At 36.5% G+C, this 23,819-nt stretch overlaps 1 protein-coding gene across 1 annotated transcript; it reads left to right on the forward strand.

Annotated features, from left to right (window-relative positions):
* The first annotated feature begins 7,876 nt into the window (after positions 1–7,876).
* On the forward strand, positions 7,877–8,329 carry LOC145667965 (uncharacterized). The gene has a single exon (XM_081735390.1). The coding sequence runs from the start codon at positions 7,877–7,879 to the stop codon at positions 8,327–8,329; it is 453 nt and encodes a 150-aa protein (XP_081591516.1).
* Positions 8,330–23,819: the final 15,490 nt, after the last annotated feature.

Below are 23,819 nucleotides of genomic sequence, written 5' to 3' on the forward strand. Positions count from 1 at the left end.
TTGCTCTATACTTTTCGTGCCCGTACTTACCTAACTTGAACTTGCATGTCATCGAGTTTGACACTCCACATCTTAGCGACCCCGAAAACTATGGATTCAACAGTAATATAGTTAATTTTTAATTAATTTTACCCAATCTCTACTTCTCTCGGTTCCTAGGGAGCCTTACCCCCACCGGGGATGAATTTGGACTTAAAGGGCATCCGAACTGTTACCAATTAACTTAGGAATACAGAAAACTACGGATTTGATATTTACGGATCGGTTGTTTTCGATCCTTTTCATAAGTTGCCACCTACCGTTCCTTCTAGGTATGCTATGGCGGTCTTAGCCTTACCAGGGGACTGCACTTTGGTTTAAAGTGCGTCGGAAGTGTCGCCAACTAACTTTAGGAACACATAAAGCTATGGATTCCACACTAATATCGATCCTTTTCGATTATTTTTACATGTCACCATTCCCCTCTCCCCAGAATTGCTAATGATTGATGAACATGGGCTTTTCAACATCTAAGCGACCCCGAAAACACTGCTTAACGATGAACCCCGATGAATTCGACAGTAATCTTGGTCATCTTATACATCTTATTTTCACTCTCTCAACCCTCATATCGAAGGGGACTGAATTCGGACTTCAACCGTATGGGAAGTGTGACTATTCATCTCAGCGACCTGCAAAGCTATATGTAGGTATTTGACACTAGTATCAGTCATTTTATATTACTTTTACATATCACGCCTTCAGATCCAAGTACAGGTGCTAATGGAAGTTAAACATGGACTATATGTATTCGGAAGCGTCATTATTCACCTCAGCGACCCCGAAAATTATGCACTAAACACCAATATTGATTATATTTTCAACGAACTTAAAAAGTTCGTTACTGAATTCTCTATGTCTGTGTGTCTGTCTGTCTGTCCGTCTGCGATTTTTTTTTCAATTTTGAACCCTGCAATCGATAGAGCATCAAAAACTATCAGAGAAAGTGATTAAATTTTTCGCGTCACTCTTACCGTTCCCGAGATATTGGCCAAAAAAAAAAAAAGGCCGATTTCCAGAGATTTAAGGGGCCATATCTCGGGAACAGTAAGTCATAGAGAAATTATATTGGTGTTGATCAATATCTGAAAGGATGGTAAATAGTTTGGTACCAAATAGTAATTGGAGGCCATTGTTCAACTGGCCACTGGTTAGGCCAATGGCCAGTTGGCCAACAGCCACCAATTAATATCGGTACCAAAATGTTTACCACCCTCTCAGCTATTGATTAACACCAATATCATTTCTCTATGACTTACTGTTTCCGTGATATTGGTCAAAAAATGGCCAATTTCTAGATATTTAAGAAGCCATAGCTCGGAAACCATAAGTTGTTGAGAGATGATATTGATGTTGATCAATACCTAAGAGGATGGTAAATATTTTGGTACCAAATATTAACTGGTGGCCATTGTCTAACTGGCCATTTGTCTCTATGATTAGTCAAAAAATAGTTCCGATTTTAGGAGATTTAAGGAGCCAAATCTTTGGGAACCGTATCACACAGAGATCATATTGGAGTTGATCAATATCTAAGAAAATGGTGAACATTTTGGTACCAAATAGTAACCGGTGGCCACTGATTAACTGTCTATTGGCCAACTGGTCACCATTCCCCAGATATTGGCCAAACTTTTCGAATTTCTAGATATTTAAACAACAATATCTCGAGAACTGTAAGTCATAGAGAGATGATATTTTGTTAGTTTTTGCGAGAAAGAGAAGGTACGGATAAAAAAAAAAATACTTCTACATCTAGGAACAATGACAGTTATCCTTCCAGCTTCATCTCTCCATTCTTTTTAAGTTCGTTCTGACAATGCTCTTGAAACATTCTCAACTGGTTATTATTCTTTTTTATGTTCCTCCTTCCCACCCACCGCTCGGAGTGCTAGGGGATCTTACCTCTACTAGAGGCTGAGCTTAGGTTGAATGGAAATTAACTTAGTGACCCTCCAAAATGGTTAATTCGACATTAATATCGGCCGTTTTCCATTATTTTACACGTCATTCTTCCCCCAAGGGTGCTGATGGGGCTGATCTTGGACTTAAATAGTATCTGGAGTGTTACGATTCACCGTAGTGATCTCAAAAATTATGAACTGGACATTAAGATCGGTAATTTTCGATCTTTTCATAAGTTACCCCTTCTACACCGCCACTGGAAGCTTAGCTTGAGCTAAACTATGAATTCTCCTCTAATATCGTGTTTATACATACACACACACACACACACACACACACACACATATATATATATATATATATATATATATATATATATATATATATATATATATATATATATATATATATGTATGTATGTATGTATGTATGTATGTATGTATGTATGTATTACTTGGCACCATTTCAGTTTCCAGGGATGCTAATGGGAGTCGAATCCAAACGACATCGGAAATATCACTATTCATTTCAACGACCCCGGGAACTATGGATTCAACACTAATATTTGTAGTTTTCAATTACTTTATGTCTCCTCCTCCCACTCCCCTCCTAGCTGTGCTAAGGGATCTTACACCCACAGTTTATTTTAAAGCAATTGTACGTAAAGTGTTTTCCAAGTTTAGTTAAAATTGCTCCAGACGTTCCAGAGTTACACTCGAACAAACATACAATACATGAATTTTTATGTTCAATGATATAGATTTTAGCATGTAGGTAAAATATTTCATTAGAAATATTGAAATTTAGTAATAATAATAAACTCCTACAACTATAGGAATTTATTATTTTTCGTCTTTTCGATTATTGCAACTAGAAATCTTGGAATATATTGTTACATAGGACAACAACTACAATGAATACGCTTCCAGCTGTTGTATTATATATAATAATTCTGATATTAATGTTCTTTTGAGCAGTAAAGTAATAAGGAGAAGTGAGTCAGCTTAGCTAGGTCATAACTATACATAGTGCTATATTTACGAATTTTCTAGAGGAGGGAATCTTGAATCTTGAGCTAGCACTTTTACAATTCAACAATTTCATCCTTTCCCTACCCTGCACCAAATAGAACATGGATATTTGCTGCGACACACATTATTACAATTGTCTTGATAAGTATATACGTAGAATTTCATTCGCAGTACTAGAATTCGTAGAATTAACAAGAAATTGTTTTTGAATAAAAGTAAGAACCAAAACATACATATGTTAAATAAAAAACGAGGAAGGACAACAAATATGTTTTATGTCATCTTAATATAATATTACTCCGCCATTGCCGGTCCCAAGCCCGAATGAGAAAGGAGGAAGGTTAGTTATTAATTCCCTGTAAAACAAGAAGTCTACAGACCAACAGCCAGACAAAGGTGAGCGTGAGCACCTAAAGAAGGCAACCCCTTCATGACGATAGGATACTACGGGCTGATAACTCGTATGTCCGAAATCGTTAACCATCAAACGAACAGGGAAACAGAGAGCCTCTGTGAATGTTCTGATAACAACAAAGCGAGGATTAGGGTATATGAGAATTGGAACCTGGAATGTTCGAGGATTAACAGGAAAAGAACAAGAACTAACAGCAGAAGCAAAGGAGCTAAAAATGAAAATTATAGGAATAACCGAAACAAAAAAGAAAGGACAAGGTATAGAAAACATAAAGAATGGGTACGTTTTATTTTACTCAGGAGTATCAAAATTCGAAAGGGCAAGGACAGGAGTAGGTTGTATAGTGGAACAGAACATTATAATCAGAATATAAGATTGGGAGTTTGTGAACGAAAATATAATGGCACTTACAATCATATTAGATTAGGAAGTAGATATACGACAAAAAATAGTTATAGAGTACGGACCAAGTGAAGATGCTCCTGTAGAACAGAAAGAAGAATTTTGGGACACATTACAACAAACAATAGATAGCAGCTACATATCAACAATAGTAATTGGAGATTTAAATGAAGAGTTGGGAGAAACTATAAGAACTATAATGGGTACTAGTGCAACATGGTGAAACATTATTAAACGACAACGGAACAAGAATCCTAACGTTTTGCGTCGAAAACAACCTAGTAATAACAAATACAAAATTTAAACACATGAATGTCCATCTGTATACAAGAGAAAAACCATCAAAGAAAGTGGAGTCTACAATAGATTACATATTAGTGCCTAGAGAAAACTGGAAAGAAATCAAGGATGTATGTTATGAAAGGACCAGAAATAGGGAGAAATCATTATCTTTTAACACTGGCATTAACAGTTACTAGAGAAGATACAAGAAAATCAGCCACTAGAAAAAGGAAAGTTACAGTGAAAATAAACTTCAGGAAATTGCCAGAAGAAGGCTCTAGAAGAGCATACACACAAGAAAGAGAAGAAGTGTTCGAAAGTTTACTACAAGAAGAAGAAATAGAGGGCGTAGAAGAATTTTGGAAACAGTTTAAACAACAATCATAAAGAAGAAAGAGAGAGTACGCGGGAAATCCAAAATTGGGGGATCACAAATTAAAAGAACAGTGTGGTGGAATGTAGAAATCCATGAGGAAATCAAAGAGAAGAAGAGATAGAAAAACTATCTATCAGTGAAAATGGTGAACGACTATGAAAGATACAAAGACCAGAGAAAGAAGGCCAAGGCTCTAGTAATAAAAAGTAAAAAGGAAGTTGGGAAGACTTCTAGAAAAGACTACAGAAGAATTATCAAGGAAATGTAAAATTATTCTATGGTACACTAAAATCTATGAGAAAAGAACAAAAAGAACCAATAATTAAAAGAATATATGATAAAGATGGAAAAGTATTTGTTCAGGAAGAGGGGATGATAAAAAGATGGGGAGAATACTTCGAAGAAACACTGAAAGAGGAGGAGAACCCAATACAAGAGAGAAATAGAAGAGGCGAAAACATAAGGCAAAAAGTTAAGGAAATATGCACATAGAGAAAGCGAAAAATAGACACAAAACAAAAGAAACGGAAAATAACATCTAACAAGAAGAATTGGAGAGGACAATAAAGAAAATGAAAGCCGAAAGGGCATCAGGACATGACGAAATTGCTCCAGAAATGATAAAGAATGTAGGTACGTTTGGAAGAAAAATGCTGCTAAAGTTATTTAACTTGATTTGGAAGAAGGAACAAGTGCCCTTGGAAAATTGCAGTGATAGTACTCATTTATAAGGTAACAAAGACTGCAATAACTATAGAGGGATTTCGCTCCTGAGTGCTGTAGCTAAAATCTCTGCAAGGATTCTTGGTTTAAAAAAAAAAAAAGGAAGGAAATCGAACAGCAATTGGAAAATTCACAAAGTGGATTTAGACCAAACAGAAGCACACAAGATCAAATATTTACGCTGAGACAAATCATAGGAAAACGAACAGAGACGGCGCCAGAAAAGTTTGATGGGGTGGGCGGACAATGAAAATAAGAACTGGGCAATGTAGACATTTTTTTGGACAATAATTAAGTTTCAATCTTTAAACTCTTTAGTTAGCTAAGGCTCAGACCGAAATAGGGGAGGGACAAGGATGTGGAAAACAGCTGTCTTGGCCTTATAGAAGGTACAATTCCGGCATTCGCCTGGTGGGACTGAAGAAATGTAGGACTTAGAATGGGCTGCGGGAGTTCGTGCTATATGCTTGACCTACCGAATTCCGCGTAGCAGACACACTACGTTTTTTTTTTTTTTTTTTAACAATAATAACGGTGTGTACTGTGTAGTCGATGAAGTTCAAGACAGCTTTACCTTCTCTCCCTCCAGGAATGCACATGAATGCATAGAAATAAAAGAAGGTTCAAATAACACACACTAACAGATAATACTCTACCTTTCGTTAATATCATAAAATACACAATAAGTAAGTAAAGTAAAACAAGAATAAAATCGGTTATTCCAAACCTTTTTATCTCTGAAGCGTTTATTACAAAAAATCAAGAGACAAAAAATATAAATCATGTATATTTTCTCTCGTAGCTATATCCTTAAATTTGTGCACATTAGATTTTTTGACGTGATCTCTATATGCATCAGCAAAGATCTATGTTACTAAAAGAATAGGGAAATTCAACAGCATAATTGTTTGATCATACCTTACACAGAAATCTTTGAAATTGAAACTCAAGTTGAAAAAAAAATAAAAAAAATAATTATAAATTGGATAAAGAAGTAAATAGCAATTAACAAAACTTCATCATGATCCACAGAAACAACAATGTATTTTAAAGTATGAAGGGTTGAACACATGGTACGAACAAGTTTACAATAAACTTTTATACCTGCACTTTAATGGAGTACATTGCGTTGATTGTTATGTCCAACATCGAATAATTTTACTACATTCTCTACAGCAATATTCATTACAAGTTTTCTTTCTACTGAAAGGAAACAAAGATCGCTTAGGCGACAGTTTACCATTCGATTTCTTAGATATGTTTTAACCCGTCTAAGACACGAGAAAGAACGTTCACATGGTGAACTAGATACAGGAATGGTGACAGCAATTACATCTAATTTGTGAATTTCATGAAAAGCAATTTTGAAACGATCCATCACTTCAGTAAACTGAGAAACGGAGGTAATTTTGCATTGTGTTTCCTCCTCACAACGTTTCAAAACTTTCGGGAGAAGTTTCATTTCCACCTCTACACTATCGACATCACATCCATAATGACGTGCAAGTGGTTCAATTTTCTCAAATGAGAGGAAATGTTCACTTTTAGGGTGAAGACTGCTTATTCCAGTGTAAATTGGCATTCAGCTGTATCTGGAATTATGTTTGTAGACTAAATAAAAGACATTGTTCATTGCAGAGTTAAACAGGGTTCTAGAACCTATTACATTACAATCAATAGTAATACCTATTGCTTTTGAAGTACAGGATGTCACCTTCATTATTCTTCTTCTGTTGGGGTGGGCGGATGGGTGGGCAAGGCCATTCATCGGGTGGGCGGTCGCCCACCCCCGCCCACCCTTAGTGCCGTCCCTGAAAAGGAATAAATCAAAATAAAGAAATCCATCTTTCCTTCATAGATCTAACGAAAGCATTTGATACTGTCAGAAGAGAAGAAATATGACAAAGCGTCAAAAATAGGAAAGTAAATAGTAAATTAGCAAATGTAATTCAGAGTTATTATAGAGAAACAAGGTACTACGTGAGGACTTGTAATGAAACATCTAAAGAGTTTTGCATTACATCAGGAGTAAGACAGGGCTGTATACTCAGCCCTATTTTGTTAAACCTGGTACTAGGTGACGTTAGGAAAAAATGCCACAAGAAGAACAAATGGTATGAAGTAGGCTTTTAGAAAATAAAACCAATAAAAATCGCAGAATTAGCATTTGAAAACAAGAGCGCTGATTTCTCTGTAAATTGGGGGGGGGGGGGGGCACTCAGATGCAGAAGGTATATATATGAGTTTTTTTTAAGACAAATTGCATTCAAATTATGCCAAATATTGTATACTTATAAATACAATAGGGGCTCACATGAGCTTTGGGGAGGCCCGGGCCCCCAGGACCGGCGCCCTTGTTTGCAGACGATGTAGTTCTAATGGCCAAATTAGAAGAAAATTTGAATTATAACTTAAAGCTTTGGGAAGAGCAGTTGAAAAATAGAAAACTAAAAATAAAGATAGGCAAAATAAAATCGATGATAATTTCTAAAGAAGACAAAAAGCACCACATCAAAATCAGAAATGAAACAATAGAGCAAGTGGATAACTTCAAATATCTAGGACTCGGATAAATAAAGAAGGAAAAATAGACAGAAATTTCTAACAGAGTAGCAGCTGCAGGGAGATGTTTTAATGGGTTAAAGGCAGCTCGTGAACAGAAAAGAAGTAACAAAAAGAACAAAAACAACTGTATTCAAAAGGATGTATCAGCCAATATTAATATATTCTTGTGAGTCTTGGACCTTGAGTTCAAACCAACGTAAGAAACTACGAGCAATGGAAATGAGGTTTCTGCGAAAAATAGAAGGTAAAACCAGAAGAGACAAGGTAAGGAATGTAAAAATAAGAGAAATGCTAAAAGTAGCTCCATTGGAAGATGAAATACAGAAGATAAAGTTGAGATGGTTCGGCTGTTTAACAAGAATAGATGAAAAGAGAATAGTAAAACAAGTATACGAGGCGAAAGTTATAGGAAAGAAACCAAAAGGAAGACCGAGAAAAGCATGGCTGGAAGGTATTCAAAAATCACAAAGAACAAGAAGTTTCCATGGAAGACAGTGCAGACAACAGCACGAAATAGAAATGATTGGAAAGCTCTCTGGAGATCCCTCTACACCGGAAGGTAGAAGAGGACGCTTAAGTAAGTCATCTTAAAATAGTAAACTTGATAGAAGACCATTCAATGTCTTGAATGGACGTTAACCCAGAATCTTACATAATGAACGTAACTTACATAGATATCAGTTCTTAGCAATGTTGAATAATGACAGGGTGCATTCGCAAAGATCAGGCTTGTAAGCAACGGTGGGAACGTGCGTAAACAAGAATAATGGAAAACATAACATTGAACATTTATTCTGCAAATTTTGAAAATCTATGATAGCATATAAGAAAAACAACGCTTATGTGATCGTGTAAGACAGTTTTGAAACACTATCACATCGCTGCCACTCACTAACTTAACACATTCGATTGTTTTGACTTTGAAATGTCTTACCTATGGAAGAGCTTTGGCAGGCTTGTATGCTTACGCATCATTCAGTTAGCACATTGCATTTACATATCACTACAGTTCATGGATTCTTATGAAGAATTAAATGGTTATGAAGCATACATTTCGCATACGTCTTTCCACCTTCTCACACGTATGACAGATGAAATCCCCAAATATTTTGGTTACTTACATATTGGCTATTTTAAAATGAGAATATATATTTAATCTGTCAATTTTACAGATCTATTGTCTCAGATATTACATCAATACAAATTATTTCTTAATTGTTTTTCGGTTATATAGCCTAATTGTCTGTTTCTGTTTTTTTCTTTCTTTTATTCTCTAATTTTACATTCAATGTCCACATAATTCACCGTATTCTAGTGTTCGTAATTCTGATATTTTTCGACAATTCGCTAGCTATATGAGTTATTTGAATAAATGGCTCAAACAATTGTTTAAAAATTATTATGTTAAGATTATTCTAATTTTAACATAATTTGGGGTGATCGCAACGCAATGAACACAAAGTTTGGGATAATCGACAGCACCTAGGCCTATAATGACTTGCATTTTGATATTGCGTTGCATCCTCGGACGAAGAATTAGCGAAGACTGATACAGAATGTCTCTTCTGTTCTGGTCTGGTCTGAATACCATTACGGACAAACTTTAAAGAAAAAAGAATGTGATTTTCTGTTGATAATAAATATTACTTCATTAATTTAATATGTAAATGTTTTCTTCTCTATTGATTTTAACAATAGTCTTCCTCATTCAGTTCTAACGTAATTACTTAAATAGACTATTTAGTCCAAATATACTATTTAACTAAATAGTTTTCAACAAATACGAACAATTTGTAATAAATTCTCATTGAAATATTTTGATTGTTTAACGGATATTTTAGGCTTGGTAGCAAAACGAAATGTCCCTAGTCGTGCGTATTTATATATTAATTACTGCATTTTTCTTTCATTACTTCAATCGAGGGTTTATGAGCATCATTCCGTAACAATTATAGAAAATTTCCCTACCACATTGCAATATAAAATATATGTTAATAGTTTTTGGTGGTGATTCTTGAGAAGAAAGATATAGAATTTAGTTCAATCCATAACGCAGAGCTCCCTCGTGGCTAAGCGGTTAGCGTACGCTCTTTTGGCGTGGGGGACCCGGGTTCGATTTCCGGCGGGAGCTCATGTGGTTCGGATTCCACGTTAATCAGTAGGTCCACGTCTCATATAGCCTCGCTGCTGAAAGGGACGCTAAACTAAAATCAACTCAACTCAATCCATAACGCAAAATTGTAGTCATTGACAGCATATCGCAAAATCTATAAGTGATGTCAAATATCGTAATCTAAAATGCATTTTTTTTTGTTGAGGCTTTGACGCTAACCCATTAGGAATGAGGTCTAATATAATTATTTTCCGGTACAGTCTAGGTCCCAGTAACTTATATCACTAAGTAATATCATTAATAATTGTTTTGTTTAATGTAAAAATAGATGGAAATAAAGGGTGATTGAAAATTGTAAAGAAGTTTACAAACGGCCGATGCCGCCATTTGCATTTGTTGTCCGACTTTCAAGTCGAATTGCCTGTCATATATAGTAAGGAAAATGTAGAATTGTAAAAAAAAATGTAATTGTGCAAATTCAAGATCAGGAAGAGCAGTTTCATAAGGTCAGTTGAAGAAATGTATAGTCACAATAGGATGTAATAATAGTCAAAATAGGCCTAGTGTTTGTCAAAATCGTGAAGGAGTTCCAACGGTAAGAAGGGGGCCAGTTACCTAGATAGACAGGGTGTAAAAGTTGGAAAAAGTGAAAAATAAGTTAAATGAGGACGTGTAAATTAGTTGTAGATGAATGTGGATGTTTTCATCATGAGTATTTGTAAAAGTGTATAAAAATGTACGATGAAAAATGTCCAATTCATCCACTTCCTCTTCTGCACCTCACTTAAGAGATGTTAACACTATCACATGCTCCACGGAACTCCCACAGACACTCGCAATTTCCATTCCAGATTGATCTCAGTGGCTTCATAGCTGACAAAAAAATCGAATATCTCTTCCTTATCTCCTCTGTTCTCTCATAGGTAAGTAACACGTTACAATATTATACTTAGAGGTGCACATTCTGCCATCTTGGTCTCTGGAAACTAAGTCAAAGCAGTGCAACTTTGGTAGTGAGGTTTCAAGATCACTACCAAAAATAACAGTTGAAATATTACATTAAATTATAATTTTGAGAAACAGCTATAGTCATGCTAATTTAACAGAAACATATAATAACATTCAATTTCTTCTTTCTAGTAGTAGTAGATCTTAGTGGCACAATAAATAGACTATAGAAATAGAAATAACGCAATGAAATCTAGAAATATAAATAAAATTGAGCATATTTGTTTTGGATTATGTTACAAGAATTTTCTGAAATCACTTTTTCATTAAAAATGTACTTACCACTTATAGTCATGATATTGTTTGCTTATTTCTGTTGTACTGGAGAAGAAACACCTTCTCTAGTTCCCTTCCAGGCGGGAACGTACCAAGAGCTGACGAAAAGTTACCACGTTGGACCGCAATGGATGGTTGGATTAGGAAGGATGCTGAACGAACATCTCCAGGAACGATAGATATGCGTCTGCCTACCTGTCTGATAAAATCAAGGCTTCTAGGACCCTATGCCCCGAGAAGATTATTTTATTTCCTTTCCTTTTCTGCCACTCTACGTCTAGCAACTTCTCCAGCATTCATAACAGTCAATGAGAGGCTTGAATTGGCAAATATGTCCAAACACGTAAAGTCACATACTAGTGATTTGCCTCTCATCCAAGGTACTAATACCATGCCGTCAGGTCGTTTACCATCGGAACGAAAACAGCCTGACAGTTCACGAATAGAAGGAATTCCTGCCGTTGTGAGGGCTCGTAAAATGATGTTATTAACAGATGAATGTCTGGTGTTTCTGCCAATTCTCTTCATGCATGAGAGGCCATGCAGGCCGCGTTGGGTAACTGGACAGCGATGTGGCTCAGAAACAGCTGAATCTAGTCTTAAGACTGCTGCAATTCGAAAGGTTTCATTAGACATGTGAAGACCTAATTCGGGGAGAAGGTAACGCATTTAACCATGTCCCAGCATGCGGGGATGACGTAGCAAGAAGCCTGGCTTTATCCTCTGGAACAACAACTGAGTGTAAAAGAAGTTCATGGAAATATGCTGCTATTGCTGTGTACCAAGATGCTTGAGAATCTCTTTTGGATTTCTGGAAGGTCCATGTCTGTTATATTTATCCATTGGCCAGAGCCTTCTTGAACTATCCCATCTGGTTCCAGGTGGTAACCTTGTGGAATGAGAGCCTCGATTAAACGAAGAGATCTATGGTACGACGCTAAAAGGTAGGAATCGCCATGTCAACGGTTCGTCGAATACCAAGACCTCCTAATCCAACAGCTAAAGATGCTTCCATCCAAGAGTCGTCACTCAAGGAGTAGTTCAAAATTGACTCCAGACCCATTTTGAGGATATGATAATATTTCTTCAGCAGTGGAGTCTCATTCCAAGATGGAAAGCAAGTAGAAAGTAGTTTACGCGAGGGATTGACAATGAATCACGTAGAAGAAAAACTGCGTGTGCTGAAATCGAGTCAAGACGAGACAGAAATTATTCTAATTTAGATATTTTGTTCAATATCACGTTTGTAAATGTTTCCTTCGTGAGAGCAGCGTCTAGAAGACAAGCATCATGTTTAGTTAGGAGACGTATTCCTGGAGCAACTTCTTCAAATTTTCTGAATAATTGGTCGGATATGACTTCGTCTAATCCAAGGAAACCAACTTCTCATTTTGAGAAATTCAAATGTAAGCAAGACCTGATACCTTCCCATTTATATGTGTTAACGTTGAAAGGACTGCCTCAGGTTTGTCAGCAATGGTCCCATCATCCAAATACCAGATGTTTAGTTCAGTATTAAATTTAATTGAATGTACTAAAGAATGTATAGTTATGGCAAAAAGTGCTGGGCCCAGGGGATCACCTTGTTGCACTCCTCTCTGGGATGAAATAGTGTATTGGCCTAAGAATAGATTACTGGGTTGAGCGTAACACTGGTGAACATATGGGTATATTGCGGGAAAATAGTTCAACACTGCAGTAAGCATGGTGTCCGGCGAGGTTCATTAAAAGTGTTGCGAAAATCCAGCTTTACGATAGCCTTTGGAGCGTTATGTGTGGAGGAAAAATATACCCTGGTTGCATGAACAGCCGCTTCGACTCCATTGGAAATACAAACTCCAAGTTGATGGGGAGACAAAAAGTTCTTAACAGTTCTCGTATTCTGAAGCATATAATTTTGGCTAATATTCTGCGCCAAATATCCCCTATAGGTCTGATTCCACCACATTTCTTTTTAAGAGCGATAAGTTTGACTCCGAAAAACAACGGGCGAACTTCCAAAGGAGCTTTTCCCGAAATAAAAAGATTGATCAGATCGCAAAGTGATTTTAATAGTTTTTCCTTTGATTCAAATATTTGGCAAGATAAAAGATCTTTGAGAATCGATCATCTAGACCTCCCGATCTGCCAGATCGGAAAGAGTCTATAACATTTTTAACTTCGTTTACTGAAACTCTTTGAACCCTATTTTGGTCTTCTGGAAGATTAGGTAAAGTAAATTGTACCAGGGTCGGCTGAAGTGTCAAGGGCTGCTACTGTATCTTCTGACATTAATAAACGGGCTGCTCCTCGGATATCACCATCAGCTAGTTTGTTTTCAATAATCTTCAGATTTGACACATTCTGTTTAGGTATAAATTTCTTGATCTTTGGCGAGTGTAAGGCTGATGCGTCAATACCGATATTATCCCAAACACCAACTCTTTGTTTTACCTATGAGGTAAGATTCTTTATATTTCCGGATTGTTTGGGAGCAGTTAGTGCTACAAATGGAAATATAAACATGTTGATCCATTCTTTTTCTCCATTTGAAACAACTTCTTTCTGTAACAACTTGGAAAGTTCATCAGCATCCTCAGTTCGAGCACCACGAGGGACACGTCTTAGGATGTGTGTAGAAGGTCTTAATGACGTCAACAGTTTACCCAAGTTAGATAACGTTAAATCCTGTGTGCTACCATTGCAGTTAGTGATGCTAACATTTGTGGCTTTACAATCAGGAAAACTATTATTATTGAAATGAAGACAATCCTCCTCTGCATTTATAATCGGATGCTTTTTACCTATATGAATGGCTAATCTTCTTGCATTCACATAAAACTTTCCACAGTGGGGACAAGGCATGAGCGGCGATTAGGGGGACAAAGGGGGGCAGTTGCCCCCACTTTTCTGAAGCATCCCATTAATGTATATACCGTAGTTTCATTTGGAAATATAAAGTTTTTGTATTAATATTTGCCATTGCGTGAGTACGTATTGGTTGTCTTTCCGTGAAGTTAAGAAAGCTACAGGAATTGCGTACAACAATCCAAATACTTTCAATCCAGAGGTAGGCGTATAGAAGCCAAACCTGTTAAATTCATTTTCAGTTTTGTCAGGAAACGAAGAAGTGATGCCCTTATGTTTCAGAATTGTTGAACAATTTCTTGTTTAGTGGTCCCTACTTAATATAAATGAGTAAAATCAAGCACAAAAAAAAAAAGGTTGTTCAACAATTCTGAAAGCATTAGAACGTCTCACGTTTTCTTCAATCCCAGACAAAATTCAAAAATAGATTTAGCAGGTTTTGCTTCTATATCCCCTTCTTACAAGAGTGCGATACGTTAGTCAGCCGTTTTGAAACTAATTGAGAGACATTTCGCAAAAAAAGTATTCCACAAGTTTTTTTTTTTTTTTTTTTAATTGCACAAAAATTGACTACTCCTAAAATGTCTTCTCTTCTTTCTAAAGTAAGGAATATTGATTAAAAAGAGCGTAATAAGAAACAACTTCTACCTTTTCCATTGTTTTGTAATGTAATATACGAGTGAAGTGGTGTGTGTGTTTAGGGGTGTAAGTGTATATACAATTAAATTTAGTGGGCCTTATGCAGAGTCGTTTTGAAGTCTGATTAACGCCATACTACGGGGTTGACTAACGGATGGTTATCAAAATTGTATTTAGGGTCTCTGATTAGGATGTAGTATTTGACGAAGTTAATCACATGTGACTAACTAATCTAGAGCAGAGGCTAATCTTTTACCCACGGTTTAGCGTGCGACACAACATTTCGTATTTCATGTATTTTCATTTTATAGACTACGTATGCGCTCATCTACTTTTCCGTAGTTGGCATATTTATTTTTTTCACCCGATGCATTATGATTATATAAGTTAATCATACACAATTCATCATTTTAGTTGTACTCAAAGTTGGCTCTGAATACCAAAAAGTTCACCTTCTTTAGTAAAGAGTTAGTATTCTTACTAACTAGTCCTCGATTAACGAATCCTCTCTGAATACCGTCCAGTGAATTCAACCATAATTCTAGGTTTTAGGATTATTTTGTAGGCCTATGTTTAGCAGAAGGGGTCCAGCTCTTTTCTCTAAAAAATGTTATAATTTTGGTAATTTTTGTTCACATTCGGTTACTTTAGGTTAGGTTAGGTTAGTTTAGTTTAGTTTAGTTTAGGTTAGGTTAGTTTATATTAGTGTAGGGATCCAGCATAATTTTTCAAAAAATGATAGAATTTCGCTTATTTCTACTAATATTAGGTTAGTTTAGGTTAGTTCAGGTTAGGTTAGGTTAGATTTGGTTACGTTATGTTACGTCTAAGTACTAGCATCATTCATTTCTCCTGTAAATTTTGTGTTTTCTACGTCTTCTGGACCCCTTGTACTAAACATACTCCATTTTGTATAACTGGAATGTGGAGTATTTCTCAGTATAGTTGTGTTTTGATGTGTTCCAAGAAAGTGAAAACTGCACCTAATGGCAACGAACATGTTTTGGAAAGCTGCAAAAGCAAATATTTCTTTAAATGTCGTAGCATATGCTTGTAGTATTTACTGTCTTTCTTTTTCTAAGAGTAACATACATTTAATAGCATGTGTGGAATTAAAAATTAAGTTGTTCATTAATCCCCTGTTTCAGTATAACATCTACACAAGACTCGTTATTCATTGCTATGGTTAATATTATCCTTTCTATTTAGGACTAGCTCAGGAGAGTAATGCTCCCGGAAGTAGCAACGAAAAACACATTTCTGATTGGTTGGCGTTATCTATGTCTTGCCACGTTGCATTCAAATAGCAGAATTCAGACGATTATCATCGTTGGTCCTCGTGGGCGAGTGCGCTAGCGCTGTATGCTAGTAACAAAAATCTCTTTTGGCGTGAGTTCAAACCCGACCCGAGGAAAGTTTTTTTTTTTTACATTTTTATAACACTTTTTAAATTAAAATAATACGAAAATAATACTCAAAAATTTGATTTACTTACTTTTGTGCAGATAGATAGTATTAGTAGTAGGAATGGGTTAGAAGCCCCGCAGGGCTCGTTTTGTTGCCCTTGTACTCCATCATATAAGGCTCGTTTTGTTCCCCTTGTACTAAATGATATAGATTTTGTGACCAACTTAAAACAACTGACTAGGATAGCGCGTAAAACAGCTGGCTAGAGTAGCGCGCGAAAAAACGTACTTCCGGGAGTATTACTCTCCCGAGCGGGTCGTTTCTATTTATTTGGTTTGCAAATTTGTTATTAAATAATCTGATTACACAATTTTCCAGACATAATTTTAAGATGTTCATGAGAAAAGAATCAAATCTCTTCTTATACTTTCGTTATTTGAGAGTACAAAGGTCTAGTACCTACTTGCGTTGGTCTTGTCAATCTTACTTCACTTAAATATTTTTAATTTTAAAGGAGTCTAAAGGGGAGATTAATAAATTCCCCATGTTATTTAAATGGGCCTTTTTTGGGACCCATAATCTAATATTTTAGGTATTTGGAATTAGAATAAAAACTGAAATTATGTTTGCTTATACATTTTCGTTACCGAAAACTAAGTAAATCACTAAAAATAAACATTTCCCACTGTAGAATGGTTTTATGGTGAACTGAAAAATCTTTCCCATGTTAATTATATGGGACATCTTCTACACCTCCAAAATGTTTATTCACTTCCGGCAGGATTAGAATGAAGAAATTTGGCATGCTTGTAGCCTTTCGGGACTAACCTACAGGAAAATTGCCAAAAGTGAATATTTTAAATTTTTAAGAGGTCCAAAAGGGGAATGAAGAAATTCCCATGTTATTTAAATGGGCGTCTTCTTGGGATACAAACTCTTATCTTTTAGATAGTTGAAATAAGGGGGGGATTTGAGATTTGGTAGAATTGTGGATTTAAGAGGTGTGAGGCCGTAAGCAGTAAGGTGTGAGGGTCAGGAGGCGGAGGTCCCAGCTGTGCCAAATTCAGGAAATGTAATTAAAGAGCAAATGCACAAAATTCACACTTGATGCAAAGGCTGATACCTGAGATATGCGTGGCCATAGGACGAGCAAACGCGGGATTTGCGGGCGAAGCCTCCAGCTGACCAATGTATAGTTCAGTAATAAAATATGAAATACGATATATGGTATTTTAACTGAAAAATGTAGTATCCTATTAGTTATACAACCTTTCGTCAAACAAAGTGTTAGAACCAACCAGGGGAACTAAGATTGATATACAAATATTCAGATCATGTTTTGCCCCCACCCCGCCCCTGCTTTTAACGTCCAATCGCCACCACTGGGACAAGGTAACACCTTCGCATATCTAGGAGTGGCTGAAAAATGTAATCTGGCAGGCCTGCCAGTGCTGGTGTCCAAGTCATTGCCAGGGTTATCGGTTTCACCTGATTCCGCTGAGTTAATTGATGAAGATTGAACACTAGAAACGCTGTTTGAAGATTCGTATTGTATATCTATGTGTAACATTGAAATATTATGATTATTTCACTGATTATCTTCATATAGCCTACTTCTGCAAAGTGTTTCCTATAAGTGACATAGCAATACGCCCTTTGGTACAGGTGAAATTCAAGGTGACCAGAAAAAATGTTGAAAATAAGAATTTTCGCGCAGGTTTACAACTCCTCGTCAAATTATTATTTTTTTGCCACTTCTTTGCTACAATTGATTTTCTAAGACGTTCTGTACTCTTACTTTATTGGCATATGACCAAGTAATTGTCTACAGATTATAATATGCGTACAAACTAACGTGCCATGAAACTTCTTCTTTTAAAGCAAGAAACTCACATCAACTTGTGATAAGGGAGAGTAAGGTTGGGAAACATTAGTAGATTATACTGGGGTAGACTGTCTGCAAAGGTAGAGAATAATAGAGGAAAGTATAGAGTAGAGTAGCGAGATTAGGTTAGTAAATTTAGGTTGGTATTGGGTAGTAGAATATGTTAGGTTGGGTTAGGTTAGTAGAGTAAGTTAAGTTAGGTTACTTGATTATGTTAGATTAATAGAGTAAGTAGATTAGGTTAGTAAAGTAGAAATGAAATGAAAATGAAGTCTCTCAGTTTTACTTCTCACGCTTATGCCGGCTAGGCTAAAGGAGATGTTGATGATGAGAAATGAATGAAATGGTGAAATGAAGAAAGTGGGAGGAAACGGGAGAACCCTGAGAAAACCCACGCACACGGTTTTGTCCGCCACAAAGACCACTTAGCGCGAGCTGGGATGGAACCAGGGACCTCACACACCAGAGTTGAGCACTCTACTACTGAGCCACCATGCGTTAGTAAAGTAGAGTAGGGTAGTGGACTACCCAAATTTACAGAGTTATATATTCGAGTCCTAGAGAACATAACCAAATATTGTTTTTGACACTTTCCAAATTTTAGAGGTTGTTCTATGTTTCTCTCGCAATTTTTGAGAAGAGAGCGTCAATATACTAATATCCTCCTACTAATAAAAAGAATGAATCTCTACACTAATCCCATGAAAGAGGAGAAAGAACCAAATTACAGAAGTGCGTACCCCGGTCCCATACTGCTGTACCAAATTTTTAAATTTGGGAATTTTCCATATATACAAAGTGGATAGTCCTATGCAACACTCCCCAAATTTAGGGAATGAGCCCCTGCAAAATTAAGAAGACATTGACCCTATAACATTATACCATGTGATCATGTCACATGACATCTGTCAGCCAATCAGCAACAACTGAACCAAAACGCTGGCAATACTACAATATTTGTTACAGTAACAGAATCTGACATTCGAAGACGAATATAAAGGAACCATAATACAATTAGTATTAGACAAACACATTTTATTTCTTTATTTATGATGTAATTATATTGCGGTCCTTAAAACTAAACATGTACAGTCATGTCCAAAATGATTGTCGCATGTCTATAAATATGTTGTTGTAGGAATACAATTTGATAGCGATTTCGCCCGGTATTTCTTAGAATGTTAGTATGTGTATAGTCGGTAAAGACGGTAAATTTTAGGTCAAAAGAGCAGTAAACAAGAACAATAAAACGAAAAGAAACCTTTCTTGTTCATTTAGCAACATTTTGTTTTACTCATTCTAACTTTCGTATTTTTCTTTTCCTATGAAATTTACCACAAATATACATTTCCCAATTATATACATAGTAACAGTATTAGAAGTGCCTTGCAAAATCATTATCAAATTATATTCCCATGACAAGAGAGCTATTGATATGCGACAATCATTTTGGACATGACTCTACCTAGTGGATCAAATTTGTGATCTGAAAAGTGGTACTTGGAGACGTTGATACAACCGAATCACTGAACTTTTTGACATCCCTGGCTCAGGGGAGAAGGTCTAGGAATACATAATGTAGTACCATTTTCTCTAAACGTTGAGATCGGTACGTTGGTCCATTCATCAATTTCGAGGAGGGGTGTGTGTAGAACCTTTTCTTAAATTTTGGAAATCGACAAAATTAAAAAAAAAATGCTAGAGTAGGACCATCGTATGTATGTCTGAAAGTTTAGGTCTATCTTGTTCCCTTGCATGGATAAAATATAATCCAATACTAAAATTCAAGTGTTTTTGTCCTAAACTCTTTGAAAAGGCTTTATTATGTTATGTGGTCCTATGAATAAGTTCATACATCCATTCTCCTTCACAGGGCATGGGTTCCTTGGAGCACTCCTCTTATATTTCGGGTGGAGTACATCCTGTAGTGTCGGCCCGTACCCAGTGCCAAAATTTCGCAAATTTTTGCCTCACTCCATAAACAAATTAATCAATTAAAGACAATTAGTTTTGCTAATTTCGTTATAGAATATTATTTGCTTAAAATTCTAAAACAGGGAAAGAGAAATAACATATAGAAATCCGATATCATCTTCGCGCTCATCCAGCTTCCTTATATTTTCCTCTCTCAGTTCACAGATTTGTCATATTGCGTTTATTCCATCCTCCCTCAGAAAGTTGACTTCGTCTGCTTTGAGAGTAGTTAACCTATAATCCCTTTCGTATGGGAAAGATAACATTTTTCTTTTTACAAGAAAAGTAACAAATCCTCACTTGGTTATCACAGCTTTAAATAAATAGAAGAGACAGGGATACTCCAAATTAAATTTTATTTTTGTTCAGAGGGAAAAGGTTATTTTTACTTGCCAGTGATATATTTTGTATGACTAACACAAAGTCTAATTTCCTTGCAACAGAACCACAAGTGTTCGATTATGAATTTTATTAGTCAGTCTGTTTTTGACAGTTTCGTAATACAAATTGTCATAGATCCTAAGTTACTATTTTCACAGTGCATGTATGAAGTTTGAACTTTTAAACTCTCCAAATTGTATTTGGATCATAATGTGTCTGGATAGCAGTGGAGTAATTAAAATTGTCATATTAAATTTCCGCTTTCTGTAACCAGATGTGACTCCTTGTACACATGAGGTCAAATATCTAACCTCTTAAAGTTATCAGGATTCTGTATAAAAATTATCTCATGTAAAGGAAGCTTTTAGGAAAACTCAGAGGCTCAAATTCGTTTTACAAGTAATTAAACTCCAATTCGGTAAGACTCAAGCTTACCCCCGTATGCACTCGACACTTCCGTAGTGTCGAGTGCAATTGATAACGGTTAAACAAAAACCTAGTGCACCCTCTCTCTTGTGGGGAAATACCAAGTGAACCACGCGACGTAGACTTCACGTCTGTTGTTCGTTCGGGGGAACTTTGAACTTCACGACGTGGACATGCTGTCCGTTGTCCAAGGGGGAAATTTACGCCGGGACGCTAACACGCAGACTTTACGTCTGTTGCTGTCCGGGAGAAAATTAGTAAGTTGCTCTCGAAGAATTACTGTCCGTCGCAGCATCGAACTGCTATCGGAAGGTACTTCGAACTCCCTCTCCGAAAGACACAATTCACCTCCCGTCACGTCCATGACCGACTAGTGCCACTTTGTCGTGTCGGTACTAACTTTGGATTAGCATCATACGGCGTAAAAAGCGAATACTCTAACACCACGGTCGCTAAGTTAAGAATTTCCATCTCTTAACTGTAATACGAACAGTGAGTGTGTTATCGTCAATTCATTCAGCAGTGTCAACTTCACCTGGACAATACTATTTGTCTAATTGTGAGTATACAGTCCATCTTGAACTTATTTGCTGTTAACAAAACTCTATCAATCTCTGAGAACTGACCATTCACGGATCCCTTAACGATCTATCATTAACTCTGACTGCTCTGGCTCCTAAGAGCTTCCTCGTTCGCAATTATAGTTTGCTTGTGCTAATACTGATTTACATAGTTCTCGAGTCCTCATGTAGGAAGTCACTTGTTGTATCAAGTCCACGGACTTATCGAGCCAAATAATAAAACTCTTCCTACCCCGAACAACTTGTGTTGCTTACGTCATTTCAAACTCTCAATACTCCCTCATCCGAATCTCTCATCGTTTTCTTGAGACATCTATTAACGCCTCATTCATAGGCGTGTGAGTGCTATAGTCTATTGGTGAATCAGTCAACCTGTGGAGTGAAGTCCCGTTGGATGCCATTCTGTTTTGGTGCTGTGTTCTACCATTCGTCTCACCTATATTCCAATATATTCGATCCAGGGGAAGACCAGCGAAGTCCCAATACTAAGATCTCTAATCCGGTACGAAGCCCAGAGACATCATCCTGTACGAAGTCCTGGTAATCGTCCGTCTATCCCGCTCTTATATTTTAGCCGCTCGAAATACAAGTGAGTAATTATAACATCAGTGTGATTTAGTGTGTTAAGTGAAATGTGCTACCTGATGTGTACGAAATGTCTATAGCCACACCGAGATAACCCAGGAGTCTTCCCATCTCGACTTCAGAGTGCCTGGAGGTAGGACCATGGATCTCAGGTGGGTTAGAGCAGTTTCTTTAATATTTTCATATACCTATCGCTTGCATTTCCTTTTTCCATCGAGTCGCTTAACTGTAAATTGGATCACCTCCCAAGTAGTTTCAAAATTACTTTGAAACCTCTTATTGTTTTGATATAACTTATGTGAATGTTGATAGAGCGAATCCTAAGTGCTCCTCTCGTTTGGTCAGTTGTTATTTAGATTTGATTTCGAAGATCTCTTTTTAATCCGAGCGGCAATATTCTTGTTTAATGGTAGCGATATGACGTATTTGATATGATCATTGTTAAGTAATCTAAACTGGCTGATAACAGTGGTATTCCAACTCGCTGAAGCCTACACACGAATATTAAATGTGCTGTGAGATCTATTTTGACATATTCTTTAGACGTTAATTTATATTAGTATTAATCACTCATTCTTTTGCGTACTAACTCCACTCGTCTGTTCTAACAAGACCGCCGCATTCTAGTTATTTGTATTGCTTTGGGACCCGAACTCTGTCCCCTTTGACGAGTGGTCATCCGATAGCCCTATTGCTTGAGATGGACATCTGCGCCTTTGCGCCTGGACTTCAGTGGCGGCCGGTGGATTGGGGTTTCGGGTGTTGCAGTACGAACGATAAGAGACAGAATATATAAAGTTGACTCATTGACTGATCAGCATAACTTTAGATGCAAATGTGACATGTTAAATTAAATAAAATTCTGTTTTTAAAAAATTAAAAATGCAGAACATTTAATCCGATTAATCACCTTAATTAATTAGTAAGTTCATTCTTCTCTCTTTGATTGGAGCAAATCTGTCTAATACATGCTGGTTGAACTCTAGTATTCTTATTGTCAGGTCTTTTTCGATGGAAAGCATAACCAATGGTGATAACCTTTCTTTGGACATTCAATTCCTTGAAAGTGTCAATTCTTTCTCATGTGGGAAAAAAAAAACTTTTCGTCTTTTGCTGACGCTATAGGTACAGTTAATATTAATTTCAGAAGCTTTGTAGGTTCACTAAATATTTTTTCTAGATTATTGCGAACGATTCATTCTAGCAAACTCAGTCCCTGACAGTGATCCGAATTCCTCTTCAGCGTTCACTGAAGAGAGTTCGTAGCAGAGATTAATGTTATAAAAAATTGTCCATTGAACACACTTTATTTACAGTTTATTCAGGAAAATTTAAAATACATTGAGAAAATGTATCTGGTGCAAACAACACTACTGCCATAAGATATCCTGTAAATTTAAACTGGATTTTTTTAAACACTCTCCTGAATTGCCCTTTGCTTGTCTTGTCTAAGCCTTAATTGCAAATTTTCCTCAGTGGAAAGCTGGTCAGTTTTTTGTAAGTTATTTACAGAAGTCATGATATACAATTCATTCAGAATTTGTAGGTTATTTACAGAATTAAAGCACACACAATAAAATTAAACCTAATAATTAAAAACCAAACCAGCTGATACAAAAGAGGTACTGGTATATGAATTCTGAATGTCACATATTCATACACACATATATGCGAAAAAAAATACATTTCAAATCATCCGTCTTGGTTGTTACACAATGCATGATGAACACAATATACTTCCACATGAGGCGAAGCAACGCTTACCAATGTGATATGTTCTGGAAAGGAAACCTCGAAACCCGCCAGATGAAGGATCCGCATGCAACAGAAGCCAAAAATCAAAGATCATAAAAACAAACAGCACTGCCAGTTCTACACCCAGAAATGTTAACTGGGGGAGTCCAAAGTATTTGAGGGAGTTCCAATACGTCTACATAATATGGAACCTGTCTTATACTG

This window comes from Thermobia domestica, chromosome 13 (genome assembly GCF_964235325.1).
Source record: "Thermobia domestica chromosome 13, izTheDome1.hap1.1, whole genome shotgun sequence".
In the NCBI taxonomy this organism is placed as follows: domain Eukaryota; kingdom Metazoa; phylum Arthropoda; class Insecta; order Zygentoma; family Lepismatidae; genus Thermobia; species Thermobia domestica.

Excerpts from the sequence above, each read along its gene's own strand:
- LOC145667965 (XM_081735390.1), top strand. The coding sequence starts at position 7,877 with ATGTATCAGCCAATATTAATATATTCTTGTGAGTCTTGGACCTTGAGT.